We start from the raw sequence: 18699 nt of genomic DNA on the forward strand, positions 1-18699 counted from the left end.
TCGCCCAAACTTTGATTACAGTATACTGCTTCGAGCATCCTGTCAAGTAAACTAATTAATATTCATGAGCCAAGCCTTCAACAAAGTAAGATTGGAAAAATCGCTGGCCGCCCTCACTCTGCTGTCAGCCAATCGGTCACTAATGGGCGGAGTTTATTTCGGTCAGCGCTCGATGTGCGTGGTTTGTCATGACCCCTTCCTTACAGGTCAGTCAGACGCTTCGACTGAACATAACAGTGCATTTTCAGGACGCACGCTACCAGGTTGTAGTCAGTAACGGATTTCATTATTTCTACGTCTCTTCGGATATGTCTGTAAAGCTCGTCTGATAATGTTGGGGAAAAAAGTACCTGGATCAGGTGTGTTGAGCGCAGCTGCAGGAATGGATCGGGGCAGGATAGGAGAGAGACTGCAGGCAGCACTGGCCGGACTACAAGAGCTCCATTTCCTCCGGGACAAACAGAACACTATGGTGCACTGGGCACTGACCCTAAACAGAGAGGGGCCCGACACATCAAACCATGAGAATATGAGCACAGAGGAGCGAAGACTTGAGGCAACACTCACTTTACTGAAACAACAGCTGGTAAGATGAGTGATCATAGACAGTTTTTAGTGAATTATTTGACTTATTCTTGACTACATTTGTAACTGGTTGGTAACTAGTCACATTGCTCTTTTTTTTGTTTCTAACAGGCAATTGAGAGGAAAAATAAAAATGATAAACCAATAGGAATTGCATGTTTAATAAAATCAAATCAAATAAAAAATACTTTGAAATCTGTAATTTCATTATGTCAGTCAATCCGTTACCTATTCAAAATGGGGCTCTGTGTTTTCCCACTGGTTATTGATTAGGACAGTTAGCTATTATTTGCTTCCTTTTATGGAGATAGACATCATCATTGTGGACATAATCTTTCAGAATGCCTGGAATTAAACAGCCATGTGAATATTTACACAACCACCACAATAATGTTCATGTAATGAAGATACATCTGTAAAATACATTAAATGTGGACTGTTAAAACTCAAAACTACATTTTGGTCACAAATGCAACTGATGGGATCAAATAGGTTAACGTAAAATAGAAGTTAAATTAAACTGATTGTGTTTGGTAGATTTTGTACTGTACATTCAGCAGTTTGCATGAATATAGACAGCTCTACCAGATCTTTTCTGTGGTTAAGGTGGGTTGTTGGTTAGTTCTTTTACTTAGTCACGTGGATTTACAAGCAGCAATTGAGAATCTTGGCTTATAACCTGCATGGCCACGTGCAGACCTCCTACTGTATGCCTTGGTTTATTTCTTTGCGCATGGCTTGGCAGTGCCCTTGATGACTGAATCCAGAGTTGAATCACAGGCTCAGCTGGGGGGCATAGTGAGGGGTCATAAATCAAGGGCTCTGAGTGGGGACAGCCCTGTTTCTGATGATTAACCCAATTTAATGAGAATGGCAAGAGAGGAACTGTGGCCCGGTCGGCGACACAGATTTGACCCCACAGCCAGTGCACGTTTGAACCTTTTGGACTTTTGTTGAACTCTTCATGCACTTTGTGGTCCAAGTGATTCTGTTCTGTAGACATAAGAGACTGACAATAGAGTTCTTTCTTAAATCCCAATTAAATAAATCTTGTGTGGCATCATTGTTTCCAAAGCACAGTGCAATCCAACAGCTTAAATCTTCAGCAGTTTGAGTTCTGCATGTAGGTTTGCACAAAGGTACTTATTTGTTGCTGGTCCACGTGACTCATTGGAAAGACAGACTATCTAATTGGAATTACAAAAAACAGGGTTCCCACAGTCATGGAAAACCTGGGGATACCAGGGAATTCTTAAACTGTGATTTCCAGGCCTGAAAAGTCATAGAAATGAATGAAATCTTAAAAAAAGTAATGGAAAAGTCCTGAAATCTCTTTGAATCCATAGAAGCTATAGTATAGTAATCATAAGCAGCTGGAAAACTCATGGACATGTATTGGTTAAAAGGTGTGGGAACACAGAAAAAATCAGGCAGGTCTGTTTTTGTTTTCATCCAAATATCAGAACTGTCCTGGATCTAAAGATTATAGCCAGTATTAAACATTGTTTTCATTAAAAGGTTCATTTGGATTAGCGTTCCTTATTAGGGATTTAGATCAGTTTCTTTTAGCTCTAACTGTCTATTTTGTAAAAGAACAGGGCTGCGTTTCCCAAAAGCATTGTCAGCCTTAGTAGTTTGTAGAAAACTTTAGCACCAATGGTCTCGACGATCAACTTAAACTTTTGGGAAATGCAGCCCAGGCTGTTTAATTTGCAAAGCTGGTTTACAGTCAGACATTATAGACTGTATAGACTTATAGAAGAACTATAGTCATGCAGTTTCCTCTTGTTCCTGTACATTTAGTTTACACAATAGTTTGTGTTCCTTTGCAGGAGAGAGATTAGTAACCTTACAGCACTTTCCCTGGGCTACCCTTTATCCTTACCTAGTTAATAGTCAACCACTCTCCTTCTTTATTTGCTTCCTCTCTGTCTTTTCTCCTCTGTCTGCATCGTATAACAGCAGAAGTCGTATCAGCCATTAAATGTCTGGAGGAGTCCAGTTTTTCCTGTTCTCCTGTGGTTAGTTTGGAATAAGATAGCAAATGCTTAAAGAACGTCAAGAGAAGATTTGTTGGGCTTGACCGACTTTTACGGTGTATTTTGTGCTGAAAAGAGTTCAAAGTTCTAAACATCTCAGTTTAGTATTTGTAGCATGAGTAAATGTTGCATTTACAAGCAAAGAAGAAATAAGTGAAGGCAGTAATTTCCTTAAGAGGTGTTTATTGTTTTTGAAGAGATTTTTAGTTTATTATGTACTTACGCTGTCCATACCAAAAGATGCTGTGCTCGCAAATGAATGTTTTATTTGAAAAGCCGCAGCCACAGTTGTACAGCTAAGGATGTGTGAAGTTTGTTTTCTTGTTGGAAGTTAGCACTGCAGTGTCAGTGTACACTTTGAGTGAATCTGCCATGTGGTCCTAATGGACACCTACAGCTCAGATGGAGCATTTGTCGGGGTAGGAATGTGTAAGATGTGTTTTGAGGGTGGGTCAGTTTGATTTCTAGCGGGAATCCAACAAATTGGATCTTTTAAAGCACAACTGGACCCACCTGTCAGAAATTTTCATTGGTCAAAGTACGTTGCAGCTAAAGTTAAAATGTTCACATTTGCAAACCCTTGCATTTTTATCTTGATGTCATTCTGATGCACAATCCCCATTGAAATCAATGGATCTCTAAGCATTCTTTTAAGCAGCATAAACTCTAGTGTTTAGGTGCCCTAAATGCAATAAACGTGCATAATTTATCAGGTCCTTCATTTGTCAAATGGAATGATATGAGGGTGATGTATTAAGCTGGATGTGGGGCTATTATGTGTTGTGTGCTAATGTGTCTGTAGGCAAGTTCTGGGGCTGATATATGTAAATGTGTTTGTTGTAACTGCAGACACGTTTGCGCAGGCAGGATGTGGGATTGAAGACTCACCTGCAGCAGCTGGATCAGCAGATCAGTGAACTGAAACTGGATGCGTGTAAAGCATCGACTGAACACCTAGAGAGTGACAGCAGACCTAGCTCAGGTGACTGAACCCATATAATCACATACTAAACCAGCCTAAAATGGTTTCCCAGCCTGGCTAAGCTAGGTTTAGCTGGTCGGTCAGCTAGTTTCCCAGCCTGACTAGCTGACAAGTGCCTAAGACCAGTCAACAGACCACCTGACCAGGCTGGGAGACCAGCTTAGACCAGCAAACCATCTTAGGCTGCTTTTTTTCCAACAGGGTCTAGATCAGTATTATTATTTTGAGATGTGTATACACATGATCCACGATTGTTAACATACTTTGTTATTGTATAAACAAAATCCACTTAAATGAATTATGTGCTGTATCTAACTGTGGTAATTTCTGCTCTCAGGGTTCTACGACCTCAGTGATGGTGGATCAGGCTCACTGTCCAACTCTTGTACCTCAGTCTACAGTGAGAGTCTGTCCTCTTCATCTCAAACCAGTCTCCTTCCTCATCTCTCCTCTGCATATGCCACACATGGCCATGGTGGTTCCAGACAAGCCATTGTATCCCGCTGTTGTTCTGCTGATGAGAGCACAGCCCAGTCCGATGCCCTGCGATCAATAGGAGTGAGGCTTGGAAGCAGTTGTATACGAACGACACCCGTTACTGCAGAAAGAGCGAGACAAAGACCTGTTTCCATGGGTGAGAATGAAAATGTGTTCTTTTGGTCAAAGTTTGTGCAAAGAATTATGGGGAATGTGATCAGAATCTTATGTTTCATGTTGTCGTCACTGTACCCTACTGATAAAAGCCTAAGCTTGTCTGCTGGTCTAAGCTGGTCTTCAAGCCTGTCCAAGCTGGTTTTCTGCTGATTTAGCTGATCGGCCAGCTAGTTTCCCATCCTGAACAACTGAATGTGCCCAAACTCCTCTAAAACCTGCAAACAGACCAGCCTGACAAGGCTTGGAGACCAGCAAACCAGCTTAGGTTGGTTTAAGATTATTTTTTTCAGCTGGGCAGTCATAGTCATCTCAGACATTGAACTTTTGAAATGTAAAATACATCCTCATCATGCTAGACATTTCTGTGTCCATTTGTTAGGTGACCTCGACCGAGTGATCACATCCGGTCTTGGCTCCTTCAAATCCTCTGACGTGAAGACCTCCACCCTCTCTGGAAGCCACAGTAACCCCTCGGTAGACCCCAAATATCAGAGTAACCTGGTGTCTGGCAATGGGACAGAGGTGTACTGTTATCCCAGCCCACTGCACGCTGTGGCCTTACAAAGCCCCGTTTTCAGTCTCACAAGTGATCAGGGAAGGCAGGCAGTGGCTGAGGGACAGAATGGAAAGCTGGGAGGAGGACTTGAACAGATAAACCAGAACCCTAACCAGGGGTCCACAAATTCCAGGTCTGCAGTATACATCAACAAACTCCTGCAGCAAAGCTCCATTAAGATAAACCTGTTAAATAAAATAAGAAGAAATGACCCCCAGGAGCAAAGACCCAGATCCCTGGAAGTGACCTATGGACAGCTGAATGGTCCTCAGTTTCTTGGGTCCCTACAACAGATAAAAATGTCCTCAGAAAATGAACTGGAGACAAGAAAGACAACTTCAGCACTAAACATCAGTCAACAGTTTATGAAGAAATCTAGTGCAGAGACCAGTTCATATGGGGTCAAGGTCCCCACACACCCAGCACCTTGCATGGATCTCCAACAAAACTGCCTTCCAGTAAGAAACAAGGAATCTGACAGTGGACTCTCAGAAAAGGGTATTGAACTTTCTACCAAGGAATCATTTTTGGTCTCAAAGCCAGTAGAGAGGAGATCAAGTTTTACCCACAGAATTAAAGAAGGTAAAGCTTCTTTTGGTGATAAGGGTGGTCCACCTCAGTGTGAGTTTGTCCATGCAGAGTTTGTTCCTGCAGGGTCTCAGAGGGTGAAGGTGCGCCATGCTGATAAGAAAATGAAATCTGTGAAATTGAGGAAGAAGAGCTCAGAGAAATCCTCAGCAAAGAAACTTCATCAAAAACACTTGTCTCGAGAGAGGGGGCTCTGCACTAAGAACCGAGTTGACTTGAAGCAGTCCAGCTCGTGCAGAGGAAAAGTGACAAGTCTGGATGAGTCACAGATACACTCTTGCTTAGATTGCAGTAGTAACTTGCATTGCTTCCCGAACAAGCCTCACCTTCAACAGAGCCAAACCGCCAAGTCCATCAAGTGCTGCAAAGGTCATTACCCTGAACCTGTGCACCCTATGGACCAAGTTAGAAAGAAACAAAGCTCTCGGAAATGGCCTTCTGCCTCAGAGATTCAGTTGCCCCCAACTCTCCAAACCCAGAGATCCAAGGTGATGCCGCCCTCACGTAAGGCAGCCATGGTAAGGAGCATTAGTGCAAGGCCTCGCTCAGGTCAATGGGGTTGTTCTCCACGACCACTCCCTCACTCACTCTCCACCTCCTCATACTTCAGTTACTTGGAATCTCGATATCCGGCAGCTCCTATCTCCGGCTGCCACGCTCCTCGGTGTGAGTCAGAGTTTTCAGAGTATTCTGCGGAGTGCGCCTCGATCTTTCACTCTACTATTGCAGCAAGCAGTGACGGTGAGATGAGCGACTACACCACAAACTGTTTCGGAGACAGTGAGTCCAGCCAGGGCTCTCAGACAGCCTCAGATTCAGACGGCAGCCTCTCGATGGATGAAGAGGACCTGTTAGAGGAAGAAGAGGACAATGAAGGTGACTTGGTGTGGGCCCAGGCTGCCATGGGACCCACGGCAGCAGGTTTGTCTCAGCAGCAACATCATCAGCCAGAGCCAGCAGCCTGCCGCATCAAAGCATCCAGAGCACTGAAAAAGAAGATCCGCCGCTTTCAGCCAGCGTCACTCAAGATTATGACACTGGTGTAGCCTTAATTGCGTTATGGTGCTTGAGAAGGAAGCTTCAGTTGACTCTTGTCACATAAACTTGTAACATAGCTTCACCTAAAAGCTTGGCACTCATATGGGGCCAGTTTTACCAAACTTATAATGGGTCACAGTTCACTTGGCAACTGCACCTGTGATCTAAAGAACTTGAACCGAGAGTATTTTGAGACTTTTTTTTACAAGTCTTGAAAGGCATATGCTAGTAATACTCGCAATGGATCAGTGGGCTTTAGTTAACTTTACCCAAAATCATGACTTTGACATAAGCTTCAAACACCTACATGGCAAATTGAACTGCCCAACCATCAAAGAACCTGAGAGATTGAGAAATTGGACTTATCCACAACCAGTTGAGTCAAATTGCTTCTATTGATATGTGTAGAAACTACACTTTAAATAAAATCTTTTGTATATTTGTACCCAATTGTCAAACACCTGTATTATACTCTACTTTCTTTTTTTTATTCAATAAAAATGTTGCTTTTTTACATTAATTTCAGCTATGCATCTTATTTTTTTCTCTCAAAATAAATATGATATAATTATGAAATTATTGGTTTCTTATCCATAATGGTTCTTCTCAAAGGATTGCTGAGATGGAAATTAGCGAATTATTTCACATTATGAGGGCACTCTTAATGAGCTTTCTAGTATTAATTTCCCCCCTTCAGAGTGTGCTTATAAATGCTCTTTATTTATAGATCATATCCATATACAATGAACAAGGGCTGTATTGTTACAATGATATGGATTTAACTGAATATGGTAAAGGACTTTCAGGCTTCAAAGTTGTTAAAGGAAAGCAACAGGCAATGAAAGATGAGCATTAAATCGATGAGGAAAAAGAAATGACAGAACCTATCATGGATATGTTGCAATTAATTTAAAGTGTGGACAGATCTGTAAATATCAGTCATTTACTCTGCCTCAGAAACTCTATTAAAATTACTGTAGTGTCACAGAGGTTGGAATTGGGTTTAGGCCTCTGAATATACTCACACAGGTGAAGACCAGATGGTCCTTGGGTCCCTAAATGCATTTTATCTTTGTTAGTCTGAGCTGAAAGGAACTTAAATCCCAAACAGAAATAAGAATTTCATCAACTTTATTACAGTTTACTGCGCTGGATGGTTTTATCACCATGGAAACATACACACACCCCTTCACATCAACCCCACTGTGTATTTTGAAGGACAGTTATTTGGATCTGAGGAGTGGATTTATACAGTCCCATTTCTACAAATTTAAATATGGTGCTGAATTGCAAACCATCATTGTTGAATTCTCATTAATTCAACTCAAACCTCAAAACATACTGATGCCACTCAAGCTTTTCTTGTTTATGTATGTTTTTGTCTTATGTGTGCTTTTAATTTGTTTGTTTGTTTTTTTATTATTATTATTTTGTAAACATAATATTTCTTAAAGAAATTTAAGGTTGAAAGTCTCCCGTTACTTTATTATTATATTCGCCCTCTGGTAAAAGCGAACCTACGCAAAAAAAAAAAAAAAAAAAGTAAAGAAAGAAAGAAAAATCATGAAAGTGAATAGTGACTGAAGCTAACATTCTGCTTAATATCTCCTTCTGTGTTCCACAGAAGAAAAAAAGTCATACAGGTTTGAAACAACACAATGTTCATTTTTGGGTGAACTCTCCTTAAGTTTCCTCTAACTCATTTCCTGAATTATTTGTCATAAACCTCATAAAAGCCATGTGTTGTGATTGTGCTGGTAAGATAGAGTAATGTCTGTGATCGAGAACATCAAGCAAATCACCAGATTAAAGAGCGAGCGAGAGAGATCACAGGTCAGGCTGTTTTTCTTTGACGTTGGGTCAAGGCCAGCAAGCTTGACTTTGTGTTTGCATTCACCTTCACCAGCTGTCCAGCTGGATCAACTCACATACCCTGATGCCTCACAATGGAGCTAGTCAACAGATTGAACACAGAGTCAATACCACACACTCCCAAACCCTTTCTTTACTAGTTTGTCCTCTTGTCATGACCTTTTTTTTCTGAATTAACAGCATTGCATTGAATGCACTTATTTTAGAAGTAAATTGAGGCCTGGTATTTAAAGTATCTGGATATATATATATCCAGATACTTTAAATACCAGATACTTTAAATATGTATATATATATACCTAACCCTTATTCACTGCTCACTTCATTGTTTGGATTATATTTATTTATTATATATTTATAAAAATATTATATATTTAATTAGTAGGGCTGCACAATTAATTACAATCGCAATAAAATTGCAGTATGAGCACGTGCAAATTATAAATAGCAGCAAGCTGCAATTTTATTATTTTTTACTCAAAATTCTGTGATATTAATTCGCCATTCTGTTTGGGGCAAATTGTTTGCACACTGAGCGCACTAAAAAGGTACCAATGAGAGAACAGATCAGAAATTCAGGAGGTGAATAATAAATAAAGGGAAAACATAAAAGGCAAAAATAAATTATAATGGACTCTCCATCATATCAGATCTTACCATTTTAGTGTACATTATGCGTTAAAATAGTCTGCACGTGGTCCATGTGCATGCTGTCTAAGACTATCATCACCTTAAAGGGAGGGTTCATCCAAAAATGAAAATTCTCTCATTATTTACTCAACCTAATATCGCTCCAAACCATCGCTCCATCGTTACGACTCAAGTCTTCTGAAACTTTACGATCTCTTTGTGCGATGAACAGAAAAAAAGTCATTATTCATTCTCAAATCATTAATAAAGCACTGAAATTAAATATGCTGGCTGTCTATAACATCAAACCTCATTGGTTCTCATCGCATCTTGTAACCAAATGTGTTGCGCATCACACGCTTGTCAGTTCTTTACAATTCTCTAATAGATTTTAGCATTCTCTAGAGTTCTCTTGCATTATGATAACAGAGACCTTACGGTGAGTAAATAATGACAGAATTTTCATTTTTGCATTCTGTAGCAGCAGCACCTAAGCTTAAGTAAAATTATATGCAAAAACAATGTTCATATGGTTATTGTGTTTTAACGCAAACATATGACAACTCTACACTGTTTATGAGTAAAACCAGATTTCACACTCATCTATAGTGCAGAATAAGCACAGACACTTCAGAAGTTGATGGAGAAGGGGAGGATAAATAGGGATCAATACATATCAGGCAGACTGAAGATTTTTTTGGGGAGTTTTCCAAGGCCAAAAAATACAGAAACAGACAGCTGGAGTAGAATTTTGTGATCCACAGGAGGCTTATTACTCTGCAGGATTACTGATGTTATTAGGGATCTCATTATGGCTCAAGTCTTCCATAAACAGACAACACCCACAGGGAGCCAGCCAGCCTCCACTGACCTGGACAGGCTTTCAAAGATTTATCCACATGGATGATTTGGTGGTTTGATCATGCAAAATGACTCCTTAGAGGTGACTTTGATAGTCACATTTAAATATACCAATGCATTTTCACCGAACTTGATGCTAGATTCAAGTATGTTTTCTTGGCATGATAAACAGTGGTTTACATTGGCAAATCATAAATAAGAATTATACATAGAATGGGGTCCAAAAGTGTTCTAGCTGCTGAAAGCTTCTATTTAGAATATGTTTCTAATTTAATGCAGTTTTTACTACAAATTACAGTATATTATAACACGTTTTGTTTAAATGACAGCATGCACTGGACAGCATGATCCATGGAAGCAAGGAAATCTGACCTATGCCACTGGACTATGCTGAACCACTGTTTGCTTAAAATGATGTGTTTAGTTTAAACGTGTGCTGCTAACTGCTCTTTGTCAATGTCACATTTCTAATGCAATGTTAACATGACAGACAAGCAAAACAGGGTTTATGGGGGGGGGGGGGGGCAGAGAAAGAACCCATAGAGAAACAGTGTCCATCCAACAGACAGGTGATAGTTAAAACCAGGATGGAGGTAGGGAGAGGAGAAGACGGGGGGATAAAATAGTGGATTTCTGCTTCCTTCAGTGATGAGGCAATCCCTAGTTCACTTGACTGCCACCATCATTTGTGTCACAATTCACTGAGCTTTCCCCCTGTTCAACAGATGTCCCCTCTAGCAATGTCCCCTCTACAAGTCTCCCTGTAATTTCCTGCATGCACAGAGCATGAAACTCGGCCATTGTTGTATTTCAGCACGCCTTAACAAGAAAACAATTTCATACAGGAATCCATACAGTTCTAGGAAATCTTTTCTTACATGGCGTTTCGAGAAAGGGAGGTCTAATGTAAGGTTTGGATTGCATGTGTTGACAAGTGGGGGATCAGAGACGTCATTACCACCATGATGAGAAAAGCTTTAGGTGATCCCTCTGAAAACCAACACACACGCATGCAAAGACAAGCCTTTGCATCATGTATAAAACCTAGTAATTTAGCAAAAGTAAAAGCTAAAAAAAAGAATCTCTTGAGAACGTAACATCTTGTCAATAAAATAGTTTTATAGTGAAATCAGGCCAAATTTACATTACTAGTCAAAAGTTTGGACACATCTATTTGATCTTTATTATGACTGTTTTCTTAAAAAGTCTTACATTTTTTTTTTTTAAATAACACAAATGGAAGCATATAAACCAAATGGAAGCATTATGTAATGACCAAAACTGTTAAAAAATATCAGAACTAACTTATATTTTAGAATTTCTAAATTAGCAACTCTACATCTAAAATACAGCTGCGCTGGTTATTCTCCCTCTCTCTCTCTCTCTCTCTCTCTCTCTCTTTTTTTCACTTTTATGGTGTATGTTCGTTGTTGTTTTTTCTTTATATAGGCTAGTTTATTTTTGTAGGGATTAGTGGGGGCTTTGTACGAGTAGTGTGCCATGCTTTTCATGGTTCACTTGGCGTTTGGTAGACCAATGGCGTCTGTTTCATTGGAAGGAACAATGCCATTGTCCCTGCACCACGGTTTCAGATGTGTGCCTGAAGCGAATACCACAATTGAAGATGTTTTGATAGCTGTAGGAGATCAAGTTGGTAATGAAATGCGTAGAGAATCAACAAGGCTGTAGTAGTTTTCCTTAAAACAGAACCACTGGTTAATGATTTTATTGAAAGCGGCATATGGGTTAAGGAAACCTTTGTTCCCGTCACTTCGCTCTTTGCCCCGGCCACAAAAGTGATAATTTCAAATGTTCCGCCATTCATTGCGAATGAACTAATAATGAGAGAGCTTGCAAGATTTGGAAAGGTTGTAAGAACTGTAAAAACCATTCCGTTAGGGTGTAGAAATCCAGCACTTAAACATGTCTTGTCTTTTAGGAGACATGTGTTCATGTTTCTTAACTCTCAAGATAAATCTCTAGAAGTGTCGTTTAGAGTGAATAATGGTGACAGCTCTTGCATGATTTTTTGCGAGTTCGGAGAATCTACGTGTAATGTTTAATGTGTTTGTTCATGTGTTTCATGTCATGTAATCCCCTGGTCATGTGATTTCCTGTTTCCCTCCATGTTCATGTGTCTTGTTTTCATTGATTTATTGTCTAGTTACAGTTCTGTCTTGTTATTGGTTAACTTGTTTTTCTTGTTACCCTTGTCCATGTATTTATACCCTCATGTTTGCCATGGTCCTTTGTCAGGTATTATGTGTATGTTAATGGTTATGTTTAAGTTTAAGAAGGTTGTCAAGTCAAGTCAAGTCAAGTTTATGTTTTGTTCAAGTCAAGTTTAGTCAAGTTTATGTTTTTGTTTTGTTTACGTTTGGAGTTATGGTTTTTGGATCTCACTTTTGCTAATAAAACTGCACTTGGGTTCTCCACTTCATGGTCGTCTTCATCGTCATTGTCATTGCCAGCCAAGCTACAACAACACAGCCATAACCACATCACAAGCATTATTTCAGATCATAAAATGATTACACTGGATTTAAAGTATCAGTGGAATTTAGAAGGAATTTTTATTGGCGTTTTAACACAAAACCTTTACAGGATAATATTTTGTGCAAATTCTAAACTTTTTGGGAAACATGGCAAATGCAAAAAGATAATTACAGTAACATTGTTCAATGGTGGGAATTGGGTAAAATACAAATCAGAGTTTGTTTGTTTTTTGTCAGCAGTATTAATCTCATTCAACAATAAAGACAAGGACTATGATACAGAACTTGGAGTATGAGATTTCTGAAATAGATGAGAAAATTATGGTGGGGAATGGACATTTAGAAACTGCTCTTGCTGAAAAGAAGCTTCAACTTAGTTCCTTATTGCATGATAAAGTGAAGGGCGCTCTTGTAAGGGCATGTTTCATCCAAATCAAAGACATTGATGGTCCAACAAAATTCTTCAATTTGGAAAAAAAGACTGGACAAGAAAAGTTGATGGTATGCTTGAAGAATAATGAAGGTGTTGTTATTTCTGAGCCTTCTGAAATGAGGAAACTTGCTGTTGATTTTTATTCTGAACTCTACAAGGCTGATGACTCAAACCCACAAAGTCAAGCAGATTTATTTAAGTACCTCAAAAAACTTACATCTAAACAAAAAGAAGATATTGATGCTCCACTTACTTTTCAAGAAGTGACAAAGGCCATGAAAGAACTTAAACCAGGCAAGGCCCCTGGGTTGGGTGGACTTCCTTCTGAATTTTATAGACATTTCTGGGATGTGATTGGAAAATATTTTTTTGAAATGCTGTTAGCATCCATACAGACTGGGTCTCTCCCTAAAAGCTGTAAAAAAAAAAAGCAGTATTGTCTTTGTTGCCTAAAAAAGATGATCTGAACTTGTTGAAAAATTGGCGACCTGTTGCTTTAATGTGTATGGATTACAAGGATTTCTCAAAGTGCATTTCCAACAGATTGAATAATTCTATGAATACATTAACAATGAAAGATCAGTCTTAATGTGTTAAGGGTAAATCCATTTGGGATAATTTATTTTTGATGAGGGATATTATAGACTATGCAATGTATAATGACTATAATTTGGGTGTAATATCTCTAGACCAAGAAAAAGTTTTTGATAGAGTAGACCATACTTACATTTTTGACTTGTTAAAATATTATGGGTTTGGGTACATGTTTATTTCATGGGTTTGTTTACTATACAATGGAGCTGAATGTATGATAAAAATGACTGGAGATTCAAGCACTCCAGTTAAAGTATAGAGAGGAATAAGGCACAGCTGTCCTTTTATCTGGTCAGCTTTATAGTCTTGTAATTGAACCTCTGCTATGTAAGTTAAGAGCAGTTTTATATATTGAAGGCTCTTCTATCTCTAATCATGTAAAATTATCTGCATATGCTGATGACGTAACTGTTATAATAAGAAATAGTATGGACATAAAAGTAATTTTAGACAGTCTTAAATGTTATGAAAAAGCTTCATCAGCAAAGATATATTTGACAAATAGTGAGGCCTTATGGTGTGGTTCAGGGAGGTCAAAAATTCCACAGTTACCTAGTAATGTTAGGTGGAATAAAGATGGTTTTAAATTTCTTGGTGTGTTTTTAGGGTCTGAGATTTATAAGGAAAAGTACTGGGAGGGGATAGTGGAAAAAGTGTATCTGGTTGTCTAGGTGGAAATGGTTGCTTCCTCAGTTATCCTATAGGGGAAGGGTCTTAATAGCTAACAACCTTGTTGCCTCAGCTTTGTGGAATTAAATGACTATTTTGGATCCTCCTACTGCCCTTATCAAGGACATTCAAAGACGTCTTGATTTTTTATTTTTTTATTTTTGGTCGGGGCAGCATTGGCTGAGGGCAGCAGTACTATACTTGCCTGTACATGGAGGTGGGCAAGGTCTAATTGATATTCAATGTAGAATTGCTACTTTCAGGCTTCAAGCTGCTCAGAGGCTTCTTTATGGAATGGATGTCTGTTGGACTGAGGTGGCTTGTTACCTCAGAGTTCATCATTTTTACACAAGTAAAATACAGAGCTCTCTTTCCAGCATCTCGAAACAAATTTAATTCTGGGGTTTTTAAAACTCAGCAATCTTCCTTCATCCTCTTGCCATGTCTGCACAGCAGTTCTCACCTCCAATTAGTCCAACAACCTTCCAAGGAGAGGAGAACAGCTGGGACTAGATCGCCACCTATTATTAATGGATTTAAACAGATTGGAGTTAACTGGACTAACACAGTTCTTAAAGTATGGAATGTTTTAAGAGTTTCTCAAAAACAAGGAATTGCAAATGGATCATGGGTTAAAGAAGAACCTTTATTGTATAATCCTGCTCTTCCTATGTAAAGTTTGGACACTTATTCAAGGCAAGCTGCTATGGTTAAAGCACAGTTCACGAAAGTCTCTCATTTTTGGAGATAGAGTGAGTGTTTGACTCCAGTGGAAATCGCAGCAAAGCTTGGTGTTACTTCTCTTCGTATTGCTGAGAGATTGAAGAATGAACTTTTAGCCACAGAACAAAACTGCAACAGTGAGACAAGTAACTTTCCACAACTGGAGGTGAGAACTGCTGTGCAGACATTGCAAGAGGATGAAGAAGATGGCACCAAGTATGGCTGCTGTGTTGTGAGCTCCGAGACAACATTGTAGTGTTTTGTTTGTTTTGTTTCCATTTCTTATGTTTTTTATCTTGGATGTTGTCTGCCTTATTGTCTACGACAGACAAACACTTTTGGACATTGGTTCTGCAATTACACACCGTAAACCGGACTTCAAATTCCTCAATGCTGACCCACTGTTTACAAACATGCCAGCGGAGCCCTTTATCTGGGCTGCCTGGCCACGGAAATGCAAAAGGAAAAGGGGAAACAGAGCCGGCATTCTCATCATAGTAAGACGTCGTGCAAATCGACCCCCACTACCCAGTATTCTATTGGCAAATGTTCAGTCTTTGGACAACAAGCTCTGCTAGCTGAGAGCGCGGATCTCTTTCCAACGAGAGACGAGGGACTGCTGCATTTTCTGCCTTTCGGAAACTTGGATGTCTGCTGAGATTCCAGATTCAGCCATTGAACCCGTGGGGTTCTCTGTGCACCGAACGGACAGAGCGAAAGACCTCTCAGGTAAAAGCAGAGGTGGTGGTGTATGTTTTATGATCAACAAATCCTGGTGTGATCAGAGGATCGTACATTCTATCAAGTCTTTCTGCTCTCCTGATCTGGAATTTCTCATGCTTCTGTGTCGACCATTCTGGCTACCGAGGGAATTCGCAGCGGTCATTATCACAGCTGTGTACATCCCCCCTCAAGCCGACACAGACCGGGCACTCAAGGAACTGTATGGGATTACAAGCAAGCAGGAAACCGCGCACCCTGAGGCCATGTTCATTGTGACCGGGGACTTTAATAAAGCCAGTTTCAAATCAGTCACACCAAAATACCACCAACACATTAGTTTTAACACACGAGGGAACCGTGTTTTGGACCATTGCTACTCTCCCTTCCGGGATGGCTACAAATCCCTCCCCCACCCACCATTTGGCAAATCGGACCACTCTTCTATTCTGCTTCTGCCCGCTTACAGGCAGAAACTGAAACAGGAAGCACCCACCCTCAGAACGATCCAGTGCTGGTTGGACCAATCAGACTCTACGCTACAAGACTGTTTTGATCACATGGACTGGGAGATGTTCTGGTCCAACTCTGATGATGACATCGAGCTTTACGCTGATAGAATAACGTGTTTCATCAGAAAGTGCGTAGAGGACGTTGTTCCGACCAGAATAATACGGATCTACCCGAACCAGAAACCTTGGATTAATAGCGATGTTCGCGCTGCACTTGATGTGCGGACCTCCGCTTTTAATTCCGGGAACACGGAGGAGCATAAACAAGCCAGTTATGCCCTCCGAAAAACAGATCAGAACAGCAAAACATCAGTACAGGAACAAGATTGAAGGACAGTTCAACACCACCAACTCTAGAAGCATGTGGCAGGGAATTAATATTATCACGGACTTTAAAGGGAATAAAAACTCTGCCGTGAACACCGCTGCCTCTCTCCCGGATGAGCTAAATACTTTTTATGCTCATTTCGAGGGAAATAACACCGCCCTCGCGGAGAGAGCTCTTGCGGCCGAAGCTACAGAGGTTAGTTCACTCTCCGTCTCTGTAGCGGATGTAACCCAATCCTTCCGATGGGTGAATATCCGCAAAGCCACGGGTCCAGACGGCATTCCGGGCCGCGTCATCAGAGCATGCGCAAACCAAATGGCTGGTGTTTTTACGGACATTTTCAACCTTTCCCTCTCTTTGTCTGTGGTCCCCACATGCTTTAAAACGTCCACCACTGTGCCTGTTCCAAAGCAATCCAAAATCATTTGCTTAAATGACTGGCGTCCTGTTGCTCTGACCCCCATTATCAGCAAATGCTTTGAGACACTAATCAGAGATTACATCTGCTCTGTGCTGCCTCCATCACTAGACCCATTGCAGTTTGCTTACCGCAACAACCACTCCACTGATGATGCCATTGCATCTACAACACACACTGCTCTCTCCCACCTGGAAAAAAGAACACTTATGTGAGAATGTTGTTTGTAGACTACAGCTCAGCATTCAACACCATAGTGCCCTCCAAGCTTGATGAGAAACTCCGGGCTCTGGGCTTAAACAGCTCACTGTGCAGCTGGATCCTGGACTTCTTGTCAAGCAGACGCCAGGTGGTTAGAATGGGCAGCAACATCTCCTCATCACTGACCCTCAACACTGGAGCCCCACATGGCTGTGTTCTCAGCCCACTCCTGTATTCCCTGTACACACATGACTGTGTGGCAACACACAGCTCCAATGCCATCATTAAGTTTGCTGATGATACGACGGTGGTAGGTCTGATCACTGACAATGATGAAACAGCCTACAGAGAGGAGGTGCACACTCTGACACACTGGTGTCAGGAGCACAACCTCTCCCTCAATGTCAGTAAGACAAAGAGCTTGTGGTGGACTTCAGGAGAAGAGATAGAGAACACAGTCCCATCACCATCAATGGAGCATCAGTGGAGAGAGTCAGCAGCTTCAAGTTCCTGGGTGTCCACATCACTGAGGAACTCACATGGTCCATCCACACTGAAGCCGTTGTGAAGAAGGCTCATCAGCGCCTCTTCTTCCTGAGATGGCTGAGGAAGTTTGGAATGAACCGCCACATCCTCACACGGTTCTACACCAGCACTGTAGGGAGCATCCTGACTGGCTGCATCTCCGCCTGGTACAGCAATAGCACCGCCCACAACCACAAAGCCCTGCAAAGGGTGGTGCGAACTGCCAGACACATCATCGGAGGTGAGCTTCCCTCCCTCCAGGGCATATATACCAGGCGGTGTGTGAAAAAAGCTCGGAGGATCATCAGAGACTCCAGCCACCCAGGCCATGGGCTGTTCTCACTGCTACCATCAGGCAGGCGGTATCGCAGCATCAGGACCCGCACCAGCCGACTTCATGACAGCTTCTTCCCCCAAGCAATCAGACTTGAACTCTTGAACTCCCACGATCAAAATACATCAGCGCTGCACATTTTTACTCTAATATCTCACACCGGACTGTCATAAATTATATTATTATTATATTATATTCTCTCTTAACAACACACTGGCAACTTACTATCAACCGACAGCCTGAATGTCAATACAGTACAATACAACCTACTGTACATATTATATATACTGTATATACTTTTTTATTGTATAATGTGTATTCTATATTGTGTGTATTGTATACTGCACATTGTATGTTATTATTTGTATATTGTGTTATGTGTAATTATGTGTATATTAGATTTTATATTGTGTTGTGTAAATCTGATGTTTATTGTAAATTGGTATATGTCTTATCACTGTCACGACTACTTTGTTGCTCGGAACTGCACCCAGGAATTTCACACACTATTGCACTTGTGTATATGGCTGTGTGCAATAAAAGTGATTTGATTTGATTTTGATTTGGAAGATTGCTGAGTTTTAAAAACCCCAGAATTAAATTTGTTTCGAGATGCCGGAAAGAGAGCTCTGTATTTTACTTGTGTAAAAATGATGCACTGTGAGTCATTAAAGGATGTATCAGCATCAAGGTGGCAAGGGATAGTAGGATTTGACCTTTCCCCAACAGGTAGCTGGAGGACCCTGCACAAACTCCCCACTGATAAGAGGACTGGTGATCTACAGTGGTGGATAGTACATGGGGCAATAGCTAGAAGCAGACACAGGGCGCACCTTGATCCAGTAGTAAAAGAGGATTGCCCTTTCTGTTCTGGTTTAGAATTTTTTTTTTCTTTTCTTTTTTTGCAGTGTGATAGGTTAAAGCCAATGTTTCAATTATTGA

General features: G+C 40.7%; 1 protein-coding gene across 1 annotated transcript; it reads left to right on the plus strand.

The window, feature by feature from the left end:
* Positions 1-224: 224 nt before the first annotated feature.
* LOC127414024 (dapper homolog 2-like) lies at positions 225-6939 on the plus strand. Its single transcript, XM_051651673.1, has 4 exons — positions 225-586; positions 3474-3606; positions 3944-4240; positions 4640-6939. Exons 1-4 carry the CDS (start codon positions 332-334, stop codon positions 6448-6450), a joined length of 2496 nt encoding a protein of 831 aa, XP_051507633.1. The 5' UTR covers positions 225-331; the 3' UTR covers positions 6451-6939.
* Positions 6940-18699: the final 11760 nt, after the last annotated feature.

The sequence above is a fragment of the Myxocyprinus asiaticus genome, chromosome 23 (genome assembly GCF_019703515.2).
Source record: "Myxocyprinus asiaticus isolate MX2 ecotype Aquarium Trade chromosome 23, UBuf_Myxa_2, whole genome shotgun sequence".
Classification (NCBI taxonomy): domain Eukaryota; kingdom Metazoa; phylum Chordata; class Actinopteri; order Cypriniformes; family Catostomidae; genus Myxocyprinus; species Myxocyprinus asiaticus.